Raw genomic sequence first — 19,854 nt, 5'->3', positions numbered from 1 at the left:
TTCAGGTCGGCTTATTTCTTCATTTTTCTCCCTCTCTTACAAATTTTTTTACAAATTCTTCCCCCCCTTGCAGCAGGGTAACCCATTCAGATTATACACCCCTCGTGTAGCTTCTATAGAATTATTATGTTCAGCGCAAGGATGCGATGCAGCAAATTAATTCTATTTGAAATTGCAAATATTTGAATATTTTGTGGCGTTTTGTTAAGACTCCTAGTTCCCTCGTCGGGCACAGAATTCTAATTCCTCAAGTAAGAATGAAAATTAAGGAGAGAGTGTTCTTCTTATTGGGGGGGGGGGGGGGGTGAATGTGGGTAAAAATCTCTCCTCATTTGTACATTTACATCTTTGACACCACCTCTTTTTTTGTTGTATTTTTAACGAAAAAAATGGAAATAACATTATTCTAATAATTTAGAATGAAGTTGAACAACAAGATCCGTTACAACGCCAAGAGGAGACACTGGAGAAGAACCAAGTTGGGTCTGTAAGCCAGCCAACACACAATCCACCACATTCGAGTTCAATAATTCGTCAACAGATGTCTCCATCTCAATATTTGATGAATTTAGTTCTCCAATGCGCCACTAGGTGACGCAGTTCTGTGGCGCTTTTGATCTTTTATATCTTTACATGCGCTATCATAATGTATTTGATTTGATTCATTGTTTGATAATGTTTTAATAAAGATATTATGATCAAGTTTTCTTTTACTATAGTAGTTAATTTTAATTGTTAGTTATATCGCTCTTTAACTTTTTTAGTTTCTTTTTTAAGTTCTAGTATTCATTTATTTGAAATCTAATTGAAAGTTGCCTGCTCTTTTCTTAAAGTAAAGAATTTTTTTTATAGTGTTACGTCCAGTTTTTTTTAGTCAAAATAACTTAACTATTGTAATAAAGAGCGATATTTTTTTACAAGTATGAAAATATCTTTAGTAGCGAATTACAATATAGTTTAAAACATGTATGAACAGAACAGTATTTATAGTCGAGAAACCACTAAAACGTCTTGTATACAAGATAATAATATCTACGCTCTGTAAGTCTTTGAGTAATAGTGAAACTTATGCTATCGTCTTCATTGACTTCCGACTCGAAGGCTGGCTTTAGCGACTTTGATGTGCTTAATTTTTTCTCATGGCTGCTGTGATTATCAATGTTGATGTAAGTAGAATTCTAGCTCAGCTATTTTAAGGATCTTGAAGAACATATTGATTTTTAGGGAGGTTTGATATTTAACCAAAATACTAAACAAAAGCAATCCCATCATTTTATTATCATTCGGTCCCTGTAATAACTTTTCACAACTTTGCCGAGCGTTGTCATGTCCTGCGATGAGAACTTAAACTTTTAAAAGGCTTCGCAAACAGTCTGAGGTTTCACATCCTAACGAAACAGTTTAAAGCTACTCCATAAAAGTGATCATTGCTGCCATCAAGAAACCTTCCCATTAATATCCTAAACCTGACGTCCTCATCTTAATAAAAGGCCTATTGCACCACATATACTTTTTAATGTCAGATGATTACAAGTGAATAACAAATCAAGTCTTGAACTTTATTTTCAAAATGTCTGATTGCGGGTCCACTGGTAGTCGGGGAGGGGACTCGACCCAGCCACCCTCCTCGTCTCCGGAGGATAAGGGGGACAAGGCATGGAGTGATTTTGAGAAATCTTTGGAGGTACAATTTTATGTTTCAACTCAGTAACTTCTTTTTAAAATCAAAGCTCTTCTATAACTTAAGTTGGCCGGACTGCTACGGATAGCCGTATTTTGCAATTAAGGCGTGATGAAATTGTCTTATCGATTTCAAATTTCGCATGGTGATTCCTTAAGAAGCCGTAGCAGCTCAATACTAGAAAGTCCGAATGTCTTCTTTAAACATTATTTCTTCATTTTTTACAGCACATCACATCCTATTCAAGTTTTTGGAATTTGGATTTCTAGATCATTAGTAATTTTATATGCGAAGCATTTCTGTATTTTGGTTTAAAAACCTAAATATGTTTATTTTAAGCATCAATTTTGGAATAGATTTATAAGGTTTTTTTATTTCTAAATAATGTTTATGATTAAATGCGCTGCTTTAATGTTAATATTTGTCCGTCAATGAAGCTTGGCTTTTATGGATGTTGTCTTCCTTATTTTAAAAGTAAAGATTTGTTATGAAAACGGTAAATATTCGAGTGCTCGTCGAGTCGTCGGGGTAGACTAATTAAACTTTCCTAAACTATTAATTCAATTGTAAAATAACACAGATACAAAGAGTAGGAGAATCCTTTGCTTGTCGCAGATTCCCCTGACCAATATGCAACTAGTCTTAAAATATCTTTTACGGTCTGGATTTTTTCTGAGGAAAAAAAGTTATTTATTGCCTTGTATACTAAACAGCAGCATTCCGCGAATATAAAAATGTAAAATAAAATTAATATTAAAACCAGATATTTTTACCCCCAGAAGCCGAAGATACGGGCCAAAAAAATGGTTTTAATCATAGGATTGTACATTTTCATGTTCGTAGAAAACTGGATATAATACGATGCTATACATAAGTTTTCAGAATGGCTGAGGACCGGTTCCTATCCACGGTATATTAATCGGTTGTGAAACAATACTTGAAAGGACTTTTCTTGAACTTGTCCTTTAGTCTAAAAACTTAATCTTACACTAACTTTTTTTGTCTGAATTGTATGCTTCGCATCATCCTTGTTTGTAATAACTAAATTCGAGCTGAAGCAAAGTTTTATTTTAATATTATTAAATTCACGCAACCTGCCAATGTAAAAAAAATCCTAATAAACCTTTATAATATTGTTGTTTACATTTAATGAGGCTTGACTTAATTTTTTAATTTGTTGGTTAGGGGGGAGGGGGGGTTAATACAACCATCTCGTAATATTTGCGCATATGGCACTTAGAATCCAAATTTCGTTATGAAACTTGGCATTAGTAATGAGCCGATACTTAGCCGTTACTTTTCCAACTTTTTTGTTCGATTTAGGGAAAAAAAGACCGACAAAGGATTACTCATGCCAAGTTTCATAACGAAATTCGGATTCTAAGTGCCATTTGCGCATTGATTACAAGATGGTTAAATTAACCGCCCCTTTTTGAACACAACTCTATGCTAACAAAATGTTAAAAACTATTTAATGTTTCTTTAACTCAAACAAAGCATTTAACTTACGATTGTTCTGTTTAAATAGTTTAGCAATTTGTTTTTGTTCTATTGCATGATATGTATTTAAAGTAGTTAGTATGTAAAGTAAAAGGAAAATTTACTTAATGGTTTCTTCATCAAAATATGCCAAATAAGGCATTAAAAGCCTATTTTCGCAAGGTTTTTATTCTTGAATTTAGATGTAATACCTATATTAAAATGAGCTTATGTACCAAAGGGGATGGGGGCGGATGTGACACTTTTTAAAACTAAAACTAAAAAATAAAGGAACTCAACCAAAAAAAGAGTTACAGCAGTGAAAATTTGCATGGCAGTTGCTTTAAATAGGTGTAATGTGGGACTCGAAAGAAATCCGTCAAATTAAACAATTTTGAATTATTTTAAACATTTTTCCATAAATTTAAACTTGACACTATTAAATATGTGTCGAATTAAAATATTATTAATATTATTAAGTTGAATTAAAAATATTAAGTTTCTCTTATTGAATATAAATCTTCTGGATTTTGGTACTTGATAGGGTTGTACAAACTAGTAGCAGCATCCTACGTTTTTCACTAATAATTAAAATCTGTTGAGGGGGTAAAGATAGTTGTTTTTCGGGGTGTACAGCTATTGTCTTATCCCTTAAAAAACCCTGCATTCAATCATATATGATGTTTGAAAAGAACAAAAATTGGGAGATATATTGCCCAGAGAATTATAGAACGAAAATTTGTTTTTTCCATGATTTATTGATTTTATGTGTAGAAAATTCTATGAAATAATCTTATTAGCGGCTTTTTTTTTGGGGGGGGGGGATTTTCATTTTGTCCCACCCTCCAAGAAAATAGCTTAAAACCACCGCAGTACCAATAGCTATACTACTATATACTCTGAAGAGTAGAATCCGATCGGTTCATTGGTTACCGAGATCTTAAGGGACGGAAGAACAGACATCATTCTACTTTGTATTATAGATATAAAAACTATTGTTTAAAGGTTTTGTTGAAATTCAAGAGAGATGAGGATACAAGTACCCAACGCCTGCCAGAATCATCTTCAAAAGGTAATAGTTATTTCTTTCATCGTATTATAAACCGCTTTCCTCGGATATAGAATGTACAATCATAAGATTAAAACCAGTTTTTTAGCACGGGCTAAAAACTGGTTTTAATCTTATGATTGTACATTTTTATATTCGTAGAAAGCTGGATATAATACGATGCTAGACATAGTTTTTTTCGTATGGATGAGAACCGGTTCCTATCCATCGGATTAGAATAAATTCGAGAAAAAGAATTAAAGAATGGAGGATTCCCATGAACTCCTTGATTAGTTCATCCTTAAAAGCCAACAATTTATGATTGCTTCATTTAAATAGATAGTGTGGTTCGGTGAGGTTATACATATTGGATACTGGGTATTCCCGCAGGGTTAGAGCACCGCATGTACAGGCCTCGCAGTGTAACCCCCAGCCTCGTATTTTTCGTTATTCAATAAATGAACGTGCCCTTTCTATGCAAAATGCAAATAAATCCTCGAATCGAATTCTAAATAATATAATAAATCCTCTTACATTTGCTTGTAATAAAGTATTTCCATTCTGTAGGCCAAACGTCCAGTTCTGGTGTTGCCTGTCATCAAACAAGCAACCGGGCTACAAAACAATTTCAGGATTGATATATGAAGTATTGGCCATTTAATAAACGATCAGACAAAGTATTCAAGTTTTATTGTTTTTAAAAAGCGCTCTTAACTGTCACTTAATAAAGGGGACTATCCACGAACTAGAGTAACCAAACAATTCAATTAAAGGGGGGGGGGGGGGGGTGGGAGTTTTGACACATTTGCGTAAACAGTGAGTAAAGGCTTTATCTTTGGACTGAGAGGATAAGTTATTAGGGATAAAATCATTCTTATATGATGAATTTTCCAAAGTTTTAAAAATTTTTTGGATAGGCCTCCAGGTGGTCTCTGTACAGGTAAAAATGAAAAAAAAATTTTTTTTGAAGAGTTAGAAGTCAACTTATGAGACAAAATATGCATATTTTTCTTCAAATATGTGAATAACATTCAAAAATATGCATATTTTGTTTCATAGGTTGACTTCTAACTCTTCCAAAAAAAATTATTTTTTAAATTTTTACCTGTACAGAGAGGACCTGGAGGCCTGCAGCTCCTGAACTTGGAGGCCTATTCAAAAAATCTTAAAACTTGGGAAAATTCATCATATAAGAATGATTTTATCCCTAATAACCTACCCTCTCAGTCCAAAGATAAAGCCTATACTCACTGTTTACGCAAATGTGTCAAAACTCCCCCCCCCCCCCCCCCCTTTACTACCTACATAAATGAAATGGGATAAAATACTGTCCTTTCGTGCCAAAATTTGTATACTTACTAACTACCCAATTATGCGGTTGGATTGTTCCTGGAGTTTGTTTAGCTAAGAGATTGTGCATGTTTTCTGTCACTATATTTCTGGTATCACATAATCAGGCCACTGTACCTGGATCTAACGGTTCTTCTGGAGCCTCGTGTGAAACACCCAGGTCTGCTGTTTATGTGACCACGAGGCAGGGCTACTTTTCATCATTTATTCTTTAAAGTGAAATATGTATTAATAAGATGAGTGGTTTTAGGTTTATTCAATATTCATGGTTTAATTTCTTTTATATATTTTTATTTTGTTATTGGTAGAAAATTTCAGAAATACGATACGGTACACGATTTTTAGTAAAATGACTCAGAACCGGTTCTAATCTAGCGGATCTTTGTCAGTTTCGATTCTGGAATAAGTATTCAACTTATTATTACAGTATTCAACTTATTACTCACACAAAAATAAACGCTTAATATCCAATAGCTCTCTCGTCTGCCGGAAAATTACAACCTTGGAAACCTTTGGTTCGATTGTAAAGAATCCTTGATTTTTCTTCTAATCTAATTATAAAGATATTATATATGTAAAGTAAATCTTTCCCAAAAAAGATCAACATTGCCTGTTCCTCTTACACCACAAAATAAAACTGTAACGAGAAATCCACGAACACCAATCAATCAATCCATCAGGAAAGTATTAGTATTGAAAACTGCAATTGCCTAGTCAATTATGACATACTGGCGAGGCTGCTGGCCATGGCACTTTAAAGTCAGGTCTAACAGCCTATAACTCTGTCCAGACACCCGGGAAAATAGCTTAAGTAACACCCAACAGACAATCAACTCTTTGATTGCAGGACCTTTGTCTGGATTTTTAACTTCCTAAGTTATGACCCAGTGTGAACCGATATTTAAACTTATCCCCTACCCGACGACGAGCGGATGCGGAATTGAAAACTGCATGAGGTTTGATCGTAGCCTCTTATTATTGTATTTGGCCTGACTTTAAATCACTCAAAATACCACCAAACATCTACTCTATAATTCATTCTGTCCGTTTGTCTCTCTGATATTTTGTTTTGTTTTGTTTTCAATATACTGAAATGGTTTAGCACCCCCCTGCATTCCCCAGCTCCCACGCCTGTTTCTGTCTCTCCGATGCTGAGTGCTCCGCCTCCTATAAGGTCAGATATTTTTTTTCAGTGTATTCTGGGGTAATTGGGGGGGGGGGGGGTTGTTGAACTTTTGAACATTGGCATCCAAAGCTATTTATTTAATCACTTTATCTTATAACTAGCGGCTACGCCCCTAGAGGCCTCTAGTGGCACTTTAATTGTTTTTATTTACATTCAAAATATAGCTATTTAACGCTTGACGTTTATTTTTCGTTGAACTCTCTTTCTAAAATCGATAAATTAAAAAAAAATTTTATTTCTCTAGGGAGGGTGGTGGTACCCTCCCCCCAAATAGTTATAAACCTTTCCGGGACATATGGGAATATACCCTGTTAAGGAGAACCCGATCAGTTCAGCGGTTAGCGAGATCCTTCGGTACAAACACACAGACACACAAACATCCTGTTACTTTATTATAAGGATTTGGCTAATAAAATTTGGGTGCTCTTACTAGATTTTAATTGGTTGGGTTCAAACTCTATTATTATTTTGGCCATTGTCTTATATTCCTTAAAATCCTTGATGAATAATAGATGATTTTTTCTTCAGTTACAAATCTTTTGAATGGTTTTTATACAAAAAAAAACTTTTTCCATTGGTCTTATATTACCTTAAAATCTTAAAAACGGTCCCCAAGTTTGCCTACGGTATTTTTTCTCATTATATGTTTAACTTCTGATTAAAAGTATTTGAGGTATTCGAAATAGTTTCTACTTTTTCTGTTTAAGTGGATTAAATGTTCATTTATGAATCACTTTGTAGGTTTTCTTATATTTATATGAAGAAAAAAAAAAAGAAATACCCGAGGTTCTAAAAACTTACTTTTTCAAAGTTATTGGGTATGTACAAAAAAATCTTCCAAAATATTTGGAAAAATCCTTATAGTTTTATTTTATTCCATGTTTAAGGTCAATGGGATCTACAGCGGGAAGTTATAACACAACTTCATCTTCGACAAGCTATGGTCGGACAGTTTACAGCATGGTAAACTTTAGTAGTTAATATTAGGGTTGGCAATCCGGGATCCGGAATCCGCCCAATTTTTGGGCCATTTTTGGAATCCGAATCCGGATCCGGAATCCGTTTTTTATTAGCGGATTCCAGATTCTTAATTGGTATGCTAAAATTAGCGTCTTGAGTTTTTTCTTTCAACTATCGCTTTTTGAAGGCAAAGATTATCATTGATTATAAAAATTTTCAAAATCTGGTTCGATTCTCGGAAGTGAATTATAGAGAACACCAAGAACATTAATTTTTAGGACATATGTAGCACCTAATTTTTTAATTTTTTTTAAAAAGCCTTAAAAAATACTGCTAGAGACTATGAGAGACTATAACTGGCCTATTATCCGTTCTGAATACTGATATATAATAATAAATATCCAGATGCCTTCTGGCTACAGCGGATATTTTTTGTAAAGTTAGTAAAAAACTAATCAAAACCTGTTTAGTTTTTTTTTGCTTTTAGAGTTATGTTATCATAGAGAAGCTTTCTAGCTACTCTACTAGCATAATCAATTAATAGTTAGTTATTTCATCGTATTATGAACATCTTTTCGCACATAGTAAAATGAAAAAATTGCTTGAATTTGTTAGCACCGAGAGGCCGAGTCCCAGGCTAACGAAACTGGTACTAATATTCTGATTTTTAATTTATCATTAGTCGCAAATTGTCTATAAAATAACGTTACGATACATGGTTTTTGAGTATGGCCCATAACCGGTTATAATCCAGCGGATATTAATCGGTAAGAGGCCATACTGGAAAATATTTTTAAGGCTAATCAACAGCGAAGAATTTTATTTTCACAAGGAAATGCATTAATATTAAAAATATTTTAGATTATTTACGTTTATATGCATTGTTCAAGTCTCTTATAATCTAATTCTTTGATTATCCCCAATTCTCAGCTACTTTGTTTATTCCATTCATGTTATTTATTCCGTAGGAATTAAGGCTAGTTAGTTATATTGTGTACTTCCAATAGATATTAAAATTAGATATATTAAAATATTTGGCCACTTAATTTTTTTTTATCCTTATAATATACCAGCGGATATGCCCCTAGCATTATAGTTGCTCTGTTATCGAAGGGGAAGGGAAGTATAGAAAAATCCAACACTCCCTCTTCATTCAAGGAATTGTTAAATAAATGTTATTTATGACGGCGAGTAGATCAAACAACTACCACAACAGCTGCGCTTCCTTATCCTTATCTACCCACATCTGCCCTAATTCTTTCAACTCCTCCCCCTCAGGTAATAATTTCCCAGTTATTATATTTTATCTGCCTATACTATTTCGACCCTTTCTGTGTCTTTTTTCCCACATCTGCCCTAAGGGGGCACCAGTGTCCTGGATAGAAAACAGTTTTTTTTTTACATACGTCTCACAAGACCTATGTAGTCATGCCCAGGAGACAATGACGGTTCAGTACATGACTTTCGTTAAATCACAGCTGATCATTTTTGTGGATTTTTTTGAAAATTACTTTTTTATCCAAAATTTCATAGTTTTTCCCAAAAAAATCTCAATTTTCTCACATTTGCTGCTTAGTTAGCCTAAATTTACGCAAGAAAAGTATAATAAGTAACAGCTGTACTGAAGATTGTGCTATCACCTATAACAAGATCTTTCAGAATCAATGGAATAAGATTTGTAGTCTAGAAATTGAGTAAGAGTTAATTATTTTGAATTAATGTTCAACAATGAATTTGCACGTCAGAACTGCTTCAAGCCTCCATAGGCTTTCACCTGGCTTTAACATGATTCAATCTATCTGACTTTGCCTTTGACTCCACAACATAAAGTTATTGCCCACAAATTTCTTTCACTAAAACATTATCTCCTATCAATCCACATGTTAAACTTCTTGTTTAAAGACGTTAAAGTTACCGTCCCTGTCCTTCAACTTTAACAAGTATGCCTCATAATACTTTCCACTAAACAGGGTACCTCTCTCCACCCTGGTATAGCCAGACCTCTATTCTAGCCAGCTGACATGTTTCACCCAGCCTATAAATCTTGATGGAAGTCAGTTTAGAATTCTGACCTTGTTTGTTAATCAACAATTTCACACACTTTTGACTCTTTCTTTATGGCACTTGTTTGCTATTGAACTTGTGGCTTGACTTTTGCCATATAAAGGAATAACCTCAAGATTCAGAATAAACTTTCAAGTATTCTTACTTTTTACTTCCTTTGGTTTCCTATGAACCAACTACTGTCATGAGAGATCTTTCCATGAATGAAAGCTAAGACTGCCATGCATCTAGCTACATGGTCTTTAAGACTCCCTTGCCTTAGTTACTTCAGCTAAGAGCTCATATCCTCTCATTTTCTATTACTCAGAAATTCACCATGGTTTCTGCCTACTCTGCTGATTGAAAGTCAGGTGGGTCTATGATTCCAAATTTAACACCACTTGATAGACAAACTGCCCTTTATTTTTGCTTTGCTAATCCTACATTTTGGTCTTCCTGTTCAACACCTTCCTAGGTTCCTTTACTGCTGATAGCTTTTAGGAAGGGTAGTATTGATCTGCTTAGGACAAAGAACTTGCATGTGTTTATTTTCAAATTGGATTTTAAAGTCGCCATTGGAAATCACACTTGAATAAAATCCAGTTATGATCATGTAACCAGCATTCACATTCACTCTAGTAATAAGCTACTATTATTTTCTTCAAGCTATGAGCCAAGTGTTTTCCTGTCAGTTAGCTGCTCTTACACTATCTTGAATACACTATCTTACAAATTATTCATCCAGCTTAGAATCCAATATGTATCTATAATCATTCTGTAGGTTCACCTATGTAAAACCTTCCATGGTTCTCACTATGACATTTAATCAGAGCTTGATCTTTAAATCGTTTTTATGCCGCGCTGAATCGGGGCGATTCAGAGGTGAACCGTAGGCGCGCTGGTGGTAAGCCACAGCGCACCTGATTTTTAAAAGATTTTCGGCGCGGTGTTGTTAAATCGCTTGCGCACTCACTAAAATATCGATCCGCGCCAGTACAACTTTATTACTTAAGCAGTGCCAGTAAGGTATTTTATATAAAATACCGTGTCAGTATGGTATTTTATATAAAACATTAATATATAATTTATTTTAAAAATAACTATAAAAATGTTTTCACGATAGTTTTGCAATAAAATATTAAAGTAATTAAAAAAAATATCCATTTATTACATATGCAATGGGTCTTTCGTTGGGGCTCAGTGCATGATTCACCCCGATTTAAACCGGCAATGCCACTCGATGAGTGCCATTGCCGTGCCGGGCCCGCGCCACTGCCCGATTCAAATCGCCCATGCAAATTCGATTTAAAGATTGATATTAATAATTTGATGGTGCGCAAAATGAATCGCCCCGGTTTAAATCACCTATAAACGATTTAAAGATCGAGCTCAGTAGTAAAGACAAGCAGTGTGTACAAAAGGCAGAGACTCAATCAAGACCAGCTATAGACTGGTCTTTACACGGATTTCAAGTTCATGTCAAACACTTACAAGTGATAATCCCACTTGTTAAAAATATTAACCTTCTACTAAGCTCTTTTTAACCAAGGACTGGTTGTATATTCAATTGTAGCTGGGTATATATTGTAATATAGGACTTTAAACATGGCAACTGTGGTTGTGGATATATATGTTATACTCCAAGCAGATATTGTTTTGATGTTGAGACATCAAATCAGCCAGGAACCAATATTGAGCATGATAACTTGGTAATATTTCAAGGAAACTTGTTTTAAAGATATAATATGTCATGAGGCATGCAACAGGGACATGAAATATTTTTTAAAAATTTAATTACAAGAGTTGTTTAGACATCAATTAAAATATTTACTTCAAATAACTCTTATTTCATTTCTAGACTACAAATCTTAGATTATTCAAGATTCTTAAAGATTTTGTTATTAATGATAACACAGTCCTTAGTTCAGCTGTATTTATTATACTTTTCTTGTGTAAATTTAAGTTAACTAAGCTGCAAATGTGAGAAAATTGTGATTTTTGAAGGAAAAACTATGAAAATTTGGGTATAAAAGTAATTTTCAAAAAAAGCCACAAAAATGATCAGCTGTGATTTAACGAAAGTCATGTACTGAACCATCAATATCTCCCGGTCATGACTACATAGGTCTTGTGAGACGTATGTCAAAAAAAACCTGTTTCCTATCCAGGACACCGGTGGGGGGGGGGGGGGGGGAAGGTGGATTAATTTATACCATCTCGTAATCAATTCACAAATGGCACTTAGAATCCGAATTTCGTTATAAAACTTGAGTAATCCTTGGTAGGTCTATTTTCTCAAAATCGAACAAAAAGTTGGAAACCGATTGAAAACGTCTGGGAGCGGCAAAGAGTATGATAAGTAGATAGGTTTTGTGATTGATTGCCCTGAAGTAGCCAAAAAATGGCTTACTGGCCTAAGATGCCCCCCCCCCCTCTTTTTTTTAAACTTCACCCTTAAACGAATATTTTCCCTATTATTATGTTACATCCGCCTTTATCATTAATTTCGACTATGCCTTCTTTTCAGCAATCTTTTCTTTACATACAACTGCCCCATTTGTTTCAACTATGCCTCCTCAAAGTTTCAAATTGAATTAAATAGATAAACACCAGCTTTGCAAGATATTTCAATTTTTGAAGACTAAAAGTTATCTGTCACATTGTTATTTTATGATTCATGATTTTTCATATTATCTCAGAACTGGTTCTAATCCAGCTGCTATTAATACTACCTTACGTCTTACTTTAGATACAGATTCAGTCCCCGCCCATGCCAGTTTACCTGCCTGTACGAGCTGTTTCTGGGCTTAAACCGGTTATTCAGCCTTCAGGTAAAGAATTTTACGACCAGAAATAGATAATTTGTATTTTCTAAATATGGCTTGTTCAAGATTTTTCATATGTATATATAAATAAACATAAATATTATGACACAATTGATTTCTGTTGAATCTAGTTCAAGCTGTACAGCATGAGCGTACAGAAAGTGTACAGTCGCGTGTACTGGCAGTACAGCACAGGAGTAACAACCAACAGCGTAACCATTGTACTCAACAACCTATGTGCTTCAGTGCTGATAATAAGACAAGGTAACGGCTTTTCAATGTGGCTAGCTTATTTCAAAAATATTACCTCATCAAAAATCCTGAACCGATAATAAAACCAAGAAGCTATAAATGAGTTTATAGCTTTTTAGGATGTCTATAAATGATATGTATACATAGATAATTTTATTGCAAGATAGTTTTTTTAAAATATGTTTCCCTTTTTAGTTATCACGGAAGAAATTGTCAGTTGTGCCCGTACCATCCAACTTCATTTCAGGTAAAATTGATCATCAAATTGTGTCAACGCCCTTACCTGAAAAAATCTCTTTCCAAAGATCAAATCTTTTCATAAACATTAAATAATAGGAATAAAGGTGATTAACTTATTACATTAGCTTTATCGTTATTGTTGCAGTCATTTTTTATGTATAAAGCTAACTTATCATTCTTTAGGGGGAAAACGCGTATGATGAGACAAGTCTTAGTGAGCAAGCAATGTTTCAGTGTGCTGGATGTGGCGTCAAAATTGAACATTATACTGAGGTACAATTTTAGTCAAAATTGCCTAAAAGATATACAACAAGGATGACAACATCCATAAGTAGCAACGCACTAACAATTCTTGGAAGGACAGACTAAATGAATTTAAGAGACTATGTTCAGTTGATAAATGTGCTATAATTTTTAGTAATCACGAAACCTTTCAGATATAGTGATAAAAAATATCTATGTCTTTTGTGAATTAACGACAGACTTAAGGACAAAGTAAATTAGGCAATTGATGCTCAGTAATGCAGGGAATCTTCACAGTAAAATTAATCCGTGAATCTTCAATAGAAGCCGAGAAAATCGCATTTCCTCCATAGCGTTACGGACGGACAAAGTGAATTATAGAGTAGCTTCGCTACTAATATCATGTGTTATTTGCTGGAGCTTTGTGTTTGTTTTATTGAAGTGTAGATTAATGATCGCAAATCTATGTAATTAATTAGGGGGGTCATTTTTTCGCGTATTTTCCTTGAAGTTGGGTGTAACCTTTCAGTCAAATGCTCTTATTAAGAACAGCATGACGTAATAAAAGCATTTGACTTGCAGGGTTACGCCCAAAATAGGCAAGAAAATGACCCCCTTTGTCCTTGTTATTTAGATGGAAGAGCATGTTGAAAAGCAGCATGTTGGCAAAGATCCAGTCCTTGTAAAGGCTAGCATTCTGGTTCCAAATAATTTGGAGTACCTCAAGGTTCATCAGTGTGGTATAAGGTAATTGATATTTAGTTTCTCAATTTATTTGTGTCTGTTTTATTTAGAGTTATTGTCATGCTCTGAAGTTTGCATGGAATAGGGGATTGTAGACTGTAAGAGAGTTGTATAAAATCCTCTGGCCAAAAATATCCGGGTAAAACATTGTTTTATTTGAACCTAATCTTGTTTCTTTATATAAGCACTTTTTTTTAATTTTAAGGAGCTGCAGCAAACGTTATGTAGCCCAACCAGAGTCTGTTTTAAAGAAACATATCAGGTGAAGATAAAAAAATATTGTTTTCAGTATCGCTTCGAAACCGATTAATATCCGGTGGATTAGAAACAAATCTCAGCAATGCTGAAAAATTAATGTATAGCATCGTACTATATCTGTTTTCTACAAATATAAAAATATACAATCGTAAGATTAAAGCCTTCGACATCTTGTGGCTAGAAAAACTGGTTTTAATCTTACAATTGTACATTTTTATATCCGCGAAGCTGTTTATAATACGATGCGATAAATAAATCAGACTGCCTTTCAGCAGGTTTTAGGCTATTTTTGTATTTTTCACATTTTTCTCCATGTCTTTGGCGTTTATGGTACCATTTTCAAATATTTTTCAGTTATACATATTAAAATTAAATTTCCTGTTGTTTAAAGAAAACAACCATGACGGTCAGACTTCCTTTTTGCAGGTTTTTTGCTATTTAAAATTTTTTCCATATCTTTGATGTATATAGTCCGATTTTCCAAATTTTTTTAAGTTAAGGATTTAAAAATTAAATTTCCTGTCGTTTTAAGAAAACAAGCATGGCGGTCAGACTGCCTTTTAGCAGGTTTTTGCTATTTTTATATGTTTTACATATTTCCCCACATCTTTGGTGTTTGGTCCAATTTTAAAACTTTTTGGGGATATCATTATCAAAATAATTTTTCCCATTGTTATGAGCATCTTTTATGTAATTTACTTTGACCGTCATCATTATAAAAAATAAAACAGGGTTTCGTGTTTATTTTCTCCAATAAATCAATTAATAAATGCACTTTAAATCTACTTGTACGTATTACTATCCATGATTTTATTTTTTGTGCTTCGCTACTTATGGATGTTGTCATCCTTGTTTTTCTTTCAACCCATAAGGAAAAAGGATAAGAGGATGAATACTCACCCCAATTTCATTGTAAAATATTACTTCCCCCCTACTAAAATAATTTGTCTGCTATTTATCTAAACCGTCCGCGGCTTTTTGCATCTTAATCATAACCTATTCTATATATGTAAAAAAAAATAAAAAAAATTTTATCTTATTAATTATTATTATTTTTCTGTAATTTATTATGTTTTTGAAAAAATTAAAGAAAATATTTAAAATACAATTTGATTTAGAATCTTAAAAAACAAACAGCCGCGGACGGTCTTAGTGCAGCAGAAAAGTATGTTTCGCCTAGTTTAAAAATAGGAGAGTTCACCTTTTATGATCAAAAATTTATTTTTTTTCAAATTAGCCTAAATGTAAAATTTAAATCTAATTAACATGATAAAACTTTTAAATGTTTACTAATAAAAAATTAATAGTTTAGCTCTCAGCCACCAGGTTCGCTAGTTGTCTACTTCAAAGACATACATTAAAACTAAGGCTAAATATTAAATAAAAAATTTCATAACTGAATAATCTAAATAAGTGAATAATCTGTAATGCTATCTATGTTCTTTCTCAGACAATACTCGTTTTTACAATATTTTTAACATTTTCAAGTGATGTTATTTACCCCTCAGGGTTTGGCCCTTTAGTGACAAAAATCCAAAACAAGAAAAATACAGGCAAAATAAAAATTGATGAACGCTTTGATATTCTAGTTCTATATCCAAAGCTAGATGGCACTGAAAAACTGATTATTATAATTTACAATCAAATGTTCATATTAAATTTGTAAAAACGTTTATTTATTAAAAAATATAAGTTAAATAGACTGCAATATAAATCTTATAAGCTGATAATGAGTGTTATGATTTAAGTCAGTAGCAAAGTCATGAAAAATTAATAATGATAATTTTATATTCTTTCATTAGGTTTCATCAGAATGGATGATAATTCAAAATATTTCTATATCATCCCTTAAAAATTAGATTTATGCTTCAAACAGCAAATATAATTGTCTTGAAATTATATTTAATTTTAAGATATTCCCATTTTGAAAAGTGGTGGAATAACATTAAAAATTCAGCGCGGCAATTGCTCAATATAGGCCTCTAGGCCCACTGCCTATTTTAGTCCTTCAAATACCTCGATTTCTCTCTTTTATTATTTTCTCTATGTTTCAACCATAGGAACTTGTTTTTGTTTCTTCTTAACTTCATACCTATTCATAACTTTAATTTTATCATTTTAGGTTGGCTCATGGAGAATTTTATGTTCACATGGGTAGGGGAAGAAATATTCTTAGAATCTGCAGGTTAATATCAATTTAGATTGGTTAACTTGGAAATGGGGATCAGGGGGGGGGGGGGAGGTTTGTGAACGTTTCATCAAGTAACGCATAATTAAAAACAGTTTGACCCAATAAGCGCATTTGCCTTTTATGTAGGCGTGCTTTGCTTCTCATGGGAATGCCTCTTGTTATCTAAAATATAAAGATTTATTATGTACATATAGTACACTGGCACTGTTGTTATAGACTCTATTGTTCTTGTTTAGAATTTGTGTGAACGGGACCAGATACAGTTCAGACCTTCAGCTGAGTGAACACTTACTAACAGAACACCCAACATCCATATATGCCAATGCAGAGTTTAAAGATATACTCCCTGATTCTCAGGTTAGTCAGGGATACTAAGGGATAAGACCATGGATGGTACATTGGCAGGAAGGGAGGAGACCAGACATTGGTCTGTTTATTACACTAGTCCCCAAAGTTTTATAATAACATTTTAACCACAAATCGTAATCTTCAGAAGAGATAATTTTCTGTATCATCATAAGGGATGTGTATCAATTCAGTGGCTATTATCTTCTCTCTTTAGATTCCTGGTACTTGGGTGTACATCAAAGAAGATAAAGTATAGAATAGAATCCAGGTAGAAGATTCTGCCTGGCTAGCCTGAAGTAAAATTGGAACTTTTGAAAGACAAAAACGGCTACAAGGCTGTTAGTAAATAACATGATTTCAGTAATTATTCAGAAAAAATATTCAAAATAAATTTCTTTTCCAATGATTTACTAAAAGCCATGTAGCCAAGAATCCAGCTTCCTCTTCCCTATTCACAATGGATTAAAAATGAATTTAATGTGCATATTAAGCCTTAAAAAAATAATTATGTAAGAAAATTTACAAAAAATATTGGTCTCAGTATTTATATTATAAAACTAAGTTGCGCTCTTATCTTTCTTATATTAGATGTTGATACAAATTAAACTTTTCTAGTTTTGTCCAACTAGTCATTGTGATTTGTACTTTATCATTATTGTCTTTACTGCGCAAGTCAAAGATTCCTTCAAATTTCCCAGAAATATTTAGGGTTTTCATTTCTATTCCTCCTTATTCTATGGTGTACATCCTTAATGATTTCAACAAAATTACGATTTTCTTAATATTAATATTATTGTTTGAAAAGTTTTGATACTACTTTTGAAACCAACCAATCACATAAAACTTTGGGTACCAGTGTAATTTACCGTCCAAAGACCCCTCCCTCCCTTGTGATTTACTGTGTATCTGTATATGCTGCGCTTTATAGTTATTCCTAGTCCTAGTATAGTTATTATTAAGCTAGTTATAAAAGAATTTTACTTTCTTAAAATATCTTTTTTCATTAGTTAGTTATTATGTTAAAGAGCTATTTTTTTAGCTTTCCCAATCAAGTTCAAGCCAGCGATACTCCCATTGGGTGGATACAGAAGCTCAAGGTATTTTAACTTATTTTATGTAAGAATAGTTTTAAACATTAATAAGCTTTATTACAATCTGGCAAATCTGCTGACTAATGATGTTAAATTAATGGGTTAATGGTCATTAGAGTACAGCTTTTTCAGGGATAAGGGATAGGAAACCTGACCATTAATTAGGTCCCGGCCTAGATTCTAAAGGGATAATGCAACTTTTACCAATTCCTAATTAAATGTCGTCCCTGGCGGACGCTCCCAAGTATCTATCGCTCTAAACCAATGAGGATCTGCCTGTTTTGTATAAACCAATCACCAATTGGCGGATGGAGATATAACAAACCGCGGCAATTTTTAGAAGCAGACAATTAAAGAAAAAATAATGATTTGTCTGCTAATACAAAATAAATATAAATGGTGTTAGATCACATTAGCTTAATTATTAGATCTGCTCAGAGTAAAACATTAAAAAAGGACCATATAGAAAAAACAAAAATAAAAGGATTATTCTTTGGAAAGTGGGTAGCTACGAATTTTCATTTGGTAGTTTATAAATTAAATGTTGTATTTTGAATTTTAAAAATTTAATACGGAATTGATACAACACCTTAACCTTAATATTTGTACTTTACAACACAGTACAAATCTATCATTACATAATAGTATCCAAAGAACTTGATAGAATGCTACCCAAGTGCTTATTTATTGATTTATTTATTTTGAATTTTAATTAACAATGATATTTTCAAATAAAATTTTTACTCATTAATAAAAATGCAAAGAAATACAATCTAAAATCTGTCTGAGTGAAACCCAACGATAGCTTTCTAAAAATTCAAATTACCAAAGTAAAAGATAAAAAAATGTTGTGAGAAAAAAAACTTCATTTTAACAAAAGCCATTAGTATATTTAGGTTTATAATAAGTTCTATTTTTTACTTTTGACTAGCTACCTGAATTTGATTCTATACTATATCTACACACACACACACACAGCTATTTCATTAGCATTTATAACGAACTACTGCGCCATCCCATAACTGGTTTTTTAGGCCTAGGCTTGAAATAGGTCTGAAATAATATTTTCCTACGTTTCCCATCCCTTATCCCTGAGCTTTTTACCTTTTGCCTTTAATAATCTTTAACTTAATTTCTATACAACCCATCCTCCTAAACAAAAATTTGAGTAACCTTTGTGTAAAATACCAATATTTTAGTAGAAAGATTTGTTGAACGTTGTCGCAGAGAAAGAAGCCGGGAAAGGAGTAGGTCCCCATTCCAATCATCAAATGGCCAATGGCAAGAAACTGTATGCAAAAAGGACAGGTATGTGGATGTGTAGGTCCCCACATTTTTATGTTTTTGTAGTGTAGCTATTTTTTTAGACTGTAGCCTGACTGTCTTGTATATAACTTATTATGATTTTCTTATAATCGTCAGTGATAACATACAAAGTACCCTTTTGATTATAGATAACCCTGCCCTCTTGTTTTAAAATAATTTGAGAATAACGGAGAGAAGGAATTTCCGTTTGTTTGTTATTACTTTAGGTCAGGTTGACCATTTATAGGCCCTCCACTGCAGGCTAGGGGCCCCTCTTGTGGTTAGACATAGAAAAATACTCATTTCCTTAGTTTCAATTTATTGTAAAAAAAAGGTTTCGGGTTATCAGTGCTCAACTAGCCCTTAGCTTGTAATGACCTAATTGTCTTTGTTTGATTGAAGGCATCACTCTGGTCCCAGAAGTCCCTCTCCCCATGGGCGTCGCTATGTAGCCACCAGAAGTCCCGGGGGCCACCCCCCTCCGCTTAATATTGCACCAAGGAATAATTTAAGATTAATTTTATTTATGCCTTCTTTGTAAGTAGAGAAATATTGGGAGAAATGTTATTTTCTCGGCTGCTATTTAAGATAAAAAACTGAATTTATTTGT

At 33.2% G+C, this 19,854-nt stretch overlaps 1 protein-coding gene across 1 annotated transcript in view; it reads left to right on the top strand.

Moving 5' to 3' along the window:
• The first annotated feature begins 486 nt into the window (after positions 1-486).
• The window catches only part of LOC145329426 (uncharacterized), a 53,797-nt gene continuing 34,429 nt past the window's right edge, over positions 487-19,854 (top strand). Inside the window, exons 1-21 of the mRNA XM_080173540.1 lie at positions 487-734; positions 922-1,684; positions 4,166-4,232; positions 4,776-4,841; positions 5,667-5,742; positions 6,158-6,238; positions 6,661-6,732; positions 7,632-7,707; positions 8,503-8,536; positions 8,900-8,982; positions 12,497-12,578; positions 12,704-12,836; positions 13,020-13,071; positions 13,248-13,337; positions 13,942-14,054; positions 14,257-14,313; positions 16,432-16,494; positions 16,737-16,857; positions 17,888-17,945; positions 19,139-19,247; positions 19,647-19,745. Coding sequence (XP_080029666.1) covers positions 1,571-1,684; positions 4,166-4,232; positions 4,776-4,841; positions 5,667-5,742; positions 6,158-6,238; positions 6,661-6,732; positions 7,632-7,707; positions 8,503-8,536; positions 8,900-8,982; positions 12,497-12,578; positions 12,704-12,836; positions 13,020-13,071; positions 13,248-13,337; positions 13,942-14,054; positions 14,257-14,313; positions 16,432-16,494; positions 16,737-16,857; positions 17,888-17,945; positions 19,139-19,247; positions 19,647-19,745 — 1,646 coding nt within the window. The 5' untranslated portion in view covers positions 487-734; positions 922-1,570. The remainder of the gene's footprint in view (positions 735-921; positions 1,685-4,165; positions 4,233-4,775; positions 4,842-5,666; positions 5,743-6,157; positions 6,239-6,660; positions 6,733-7,631; positions 7,708-8,502; positions 8,537-8,899; positions 8,983-12,496; positions 12,579-12,703; positions 12,837-13,019; positions 13,072-13,247; positions 13,338-13,941; positions 14,055-14,256; positions 14,314-16,431; positions 16,495-16,736; positions 16,858-17,887; positions 17,946-19,138; positions 19,248-19,646; positions 19,746-19,854) is intronic.

The sequence above is a fragment of the Acartia tonsa genome, chromosome 10 (genome assembly GCF_053477335.1).
Source record: "Acartia tonsa isolate MP-2025a chromosome 10, ASM5347733v1, whole genome shotgun sequence".
Lineage (NCBI taxonomy): Eukaryota > Metazoa > Arthropoda > Copepoda > Calanoida > Acartiidae > Acartia > Acartia tonsa.
This window is presented reverse-complemented; position numbering and strand designations above follow the sequence as displayed.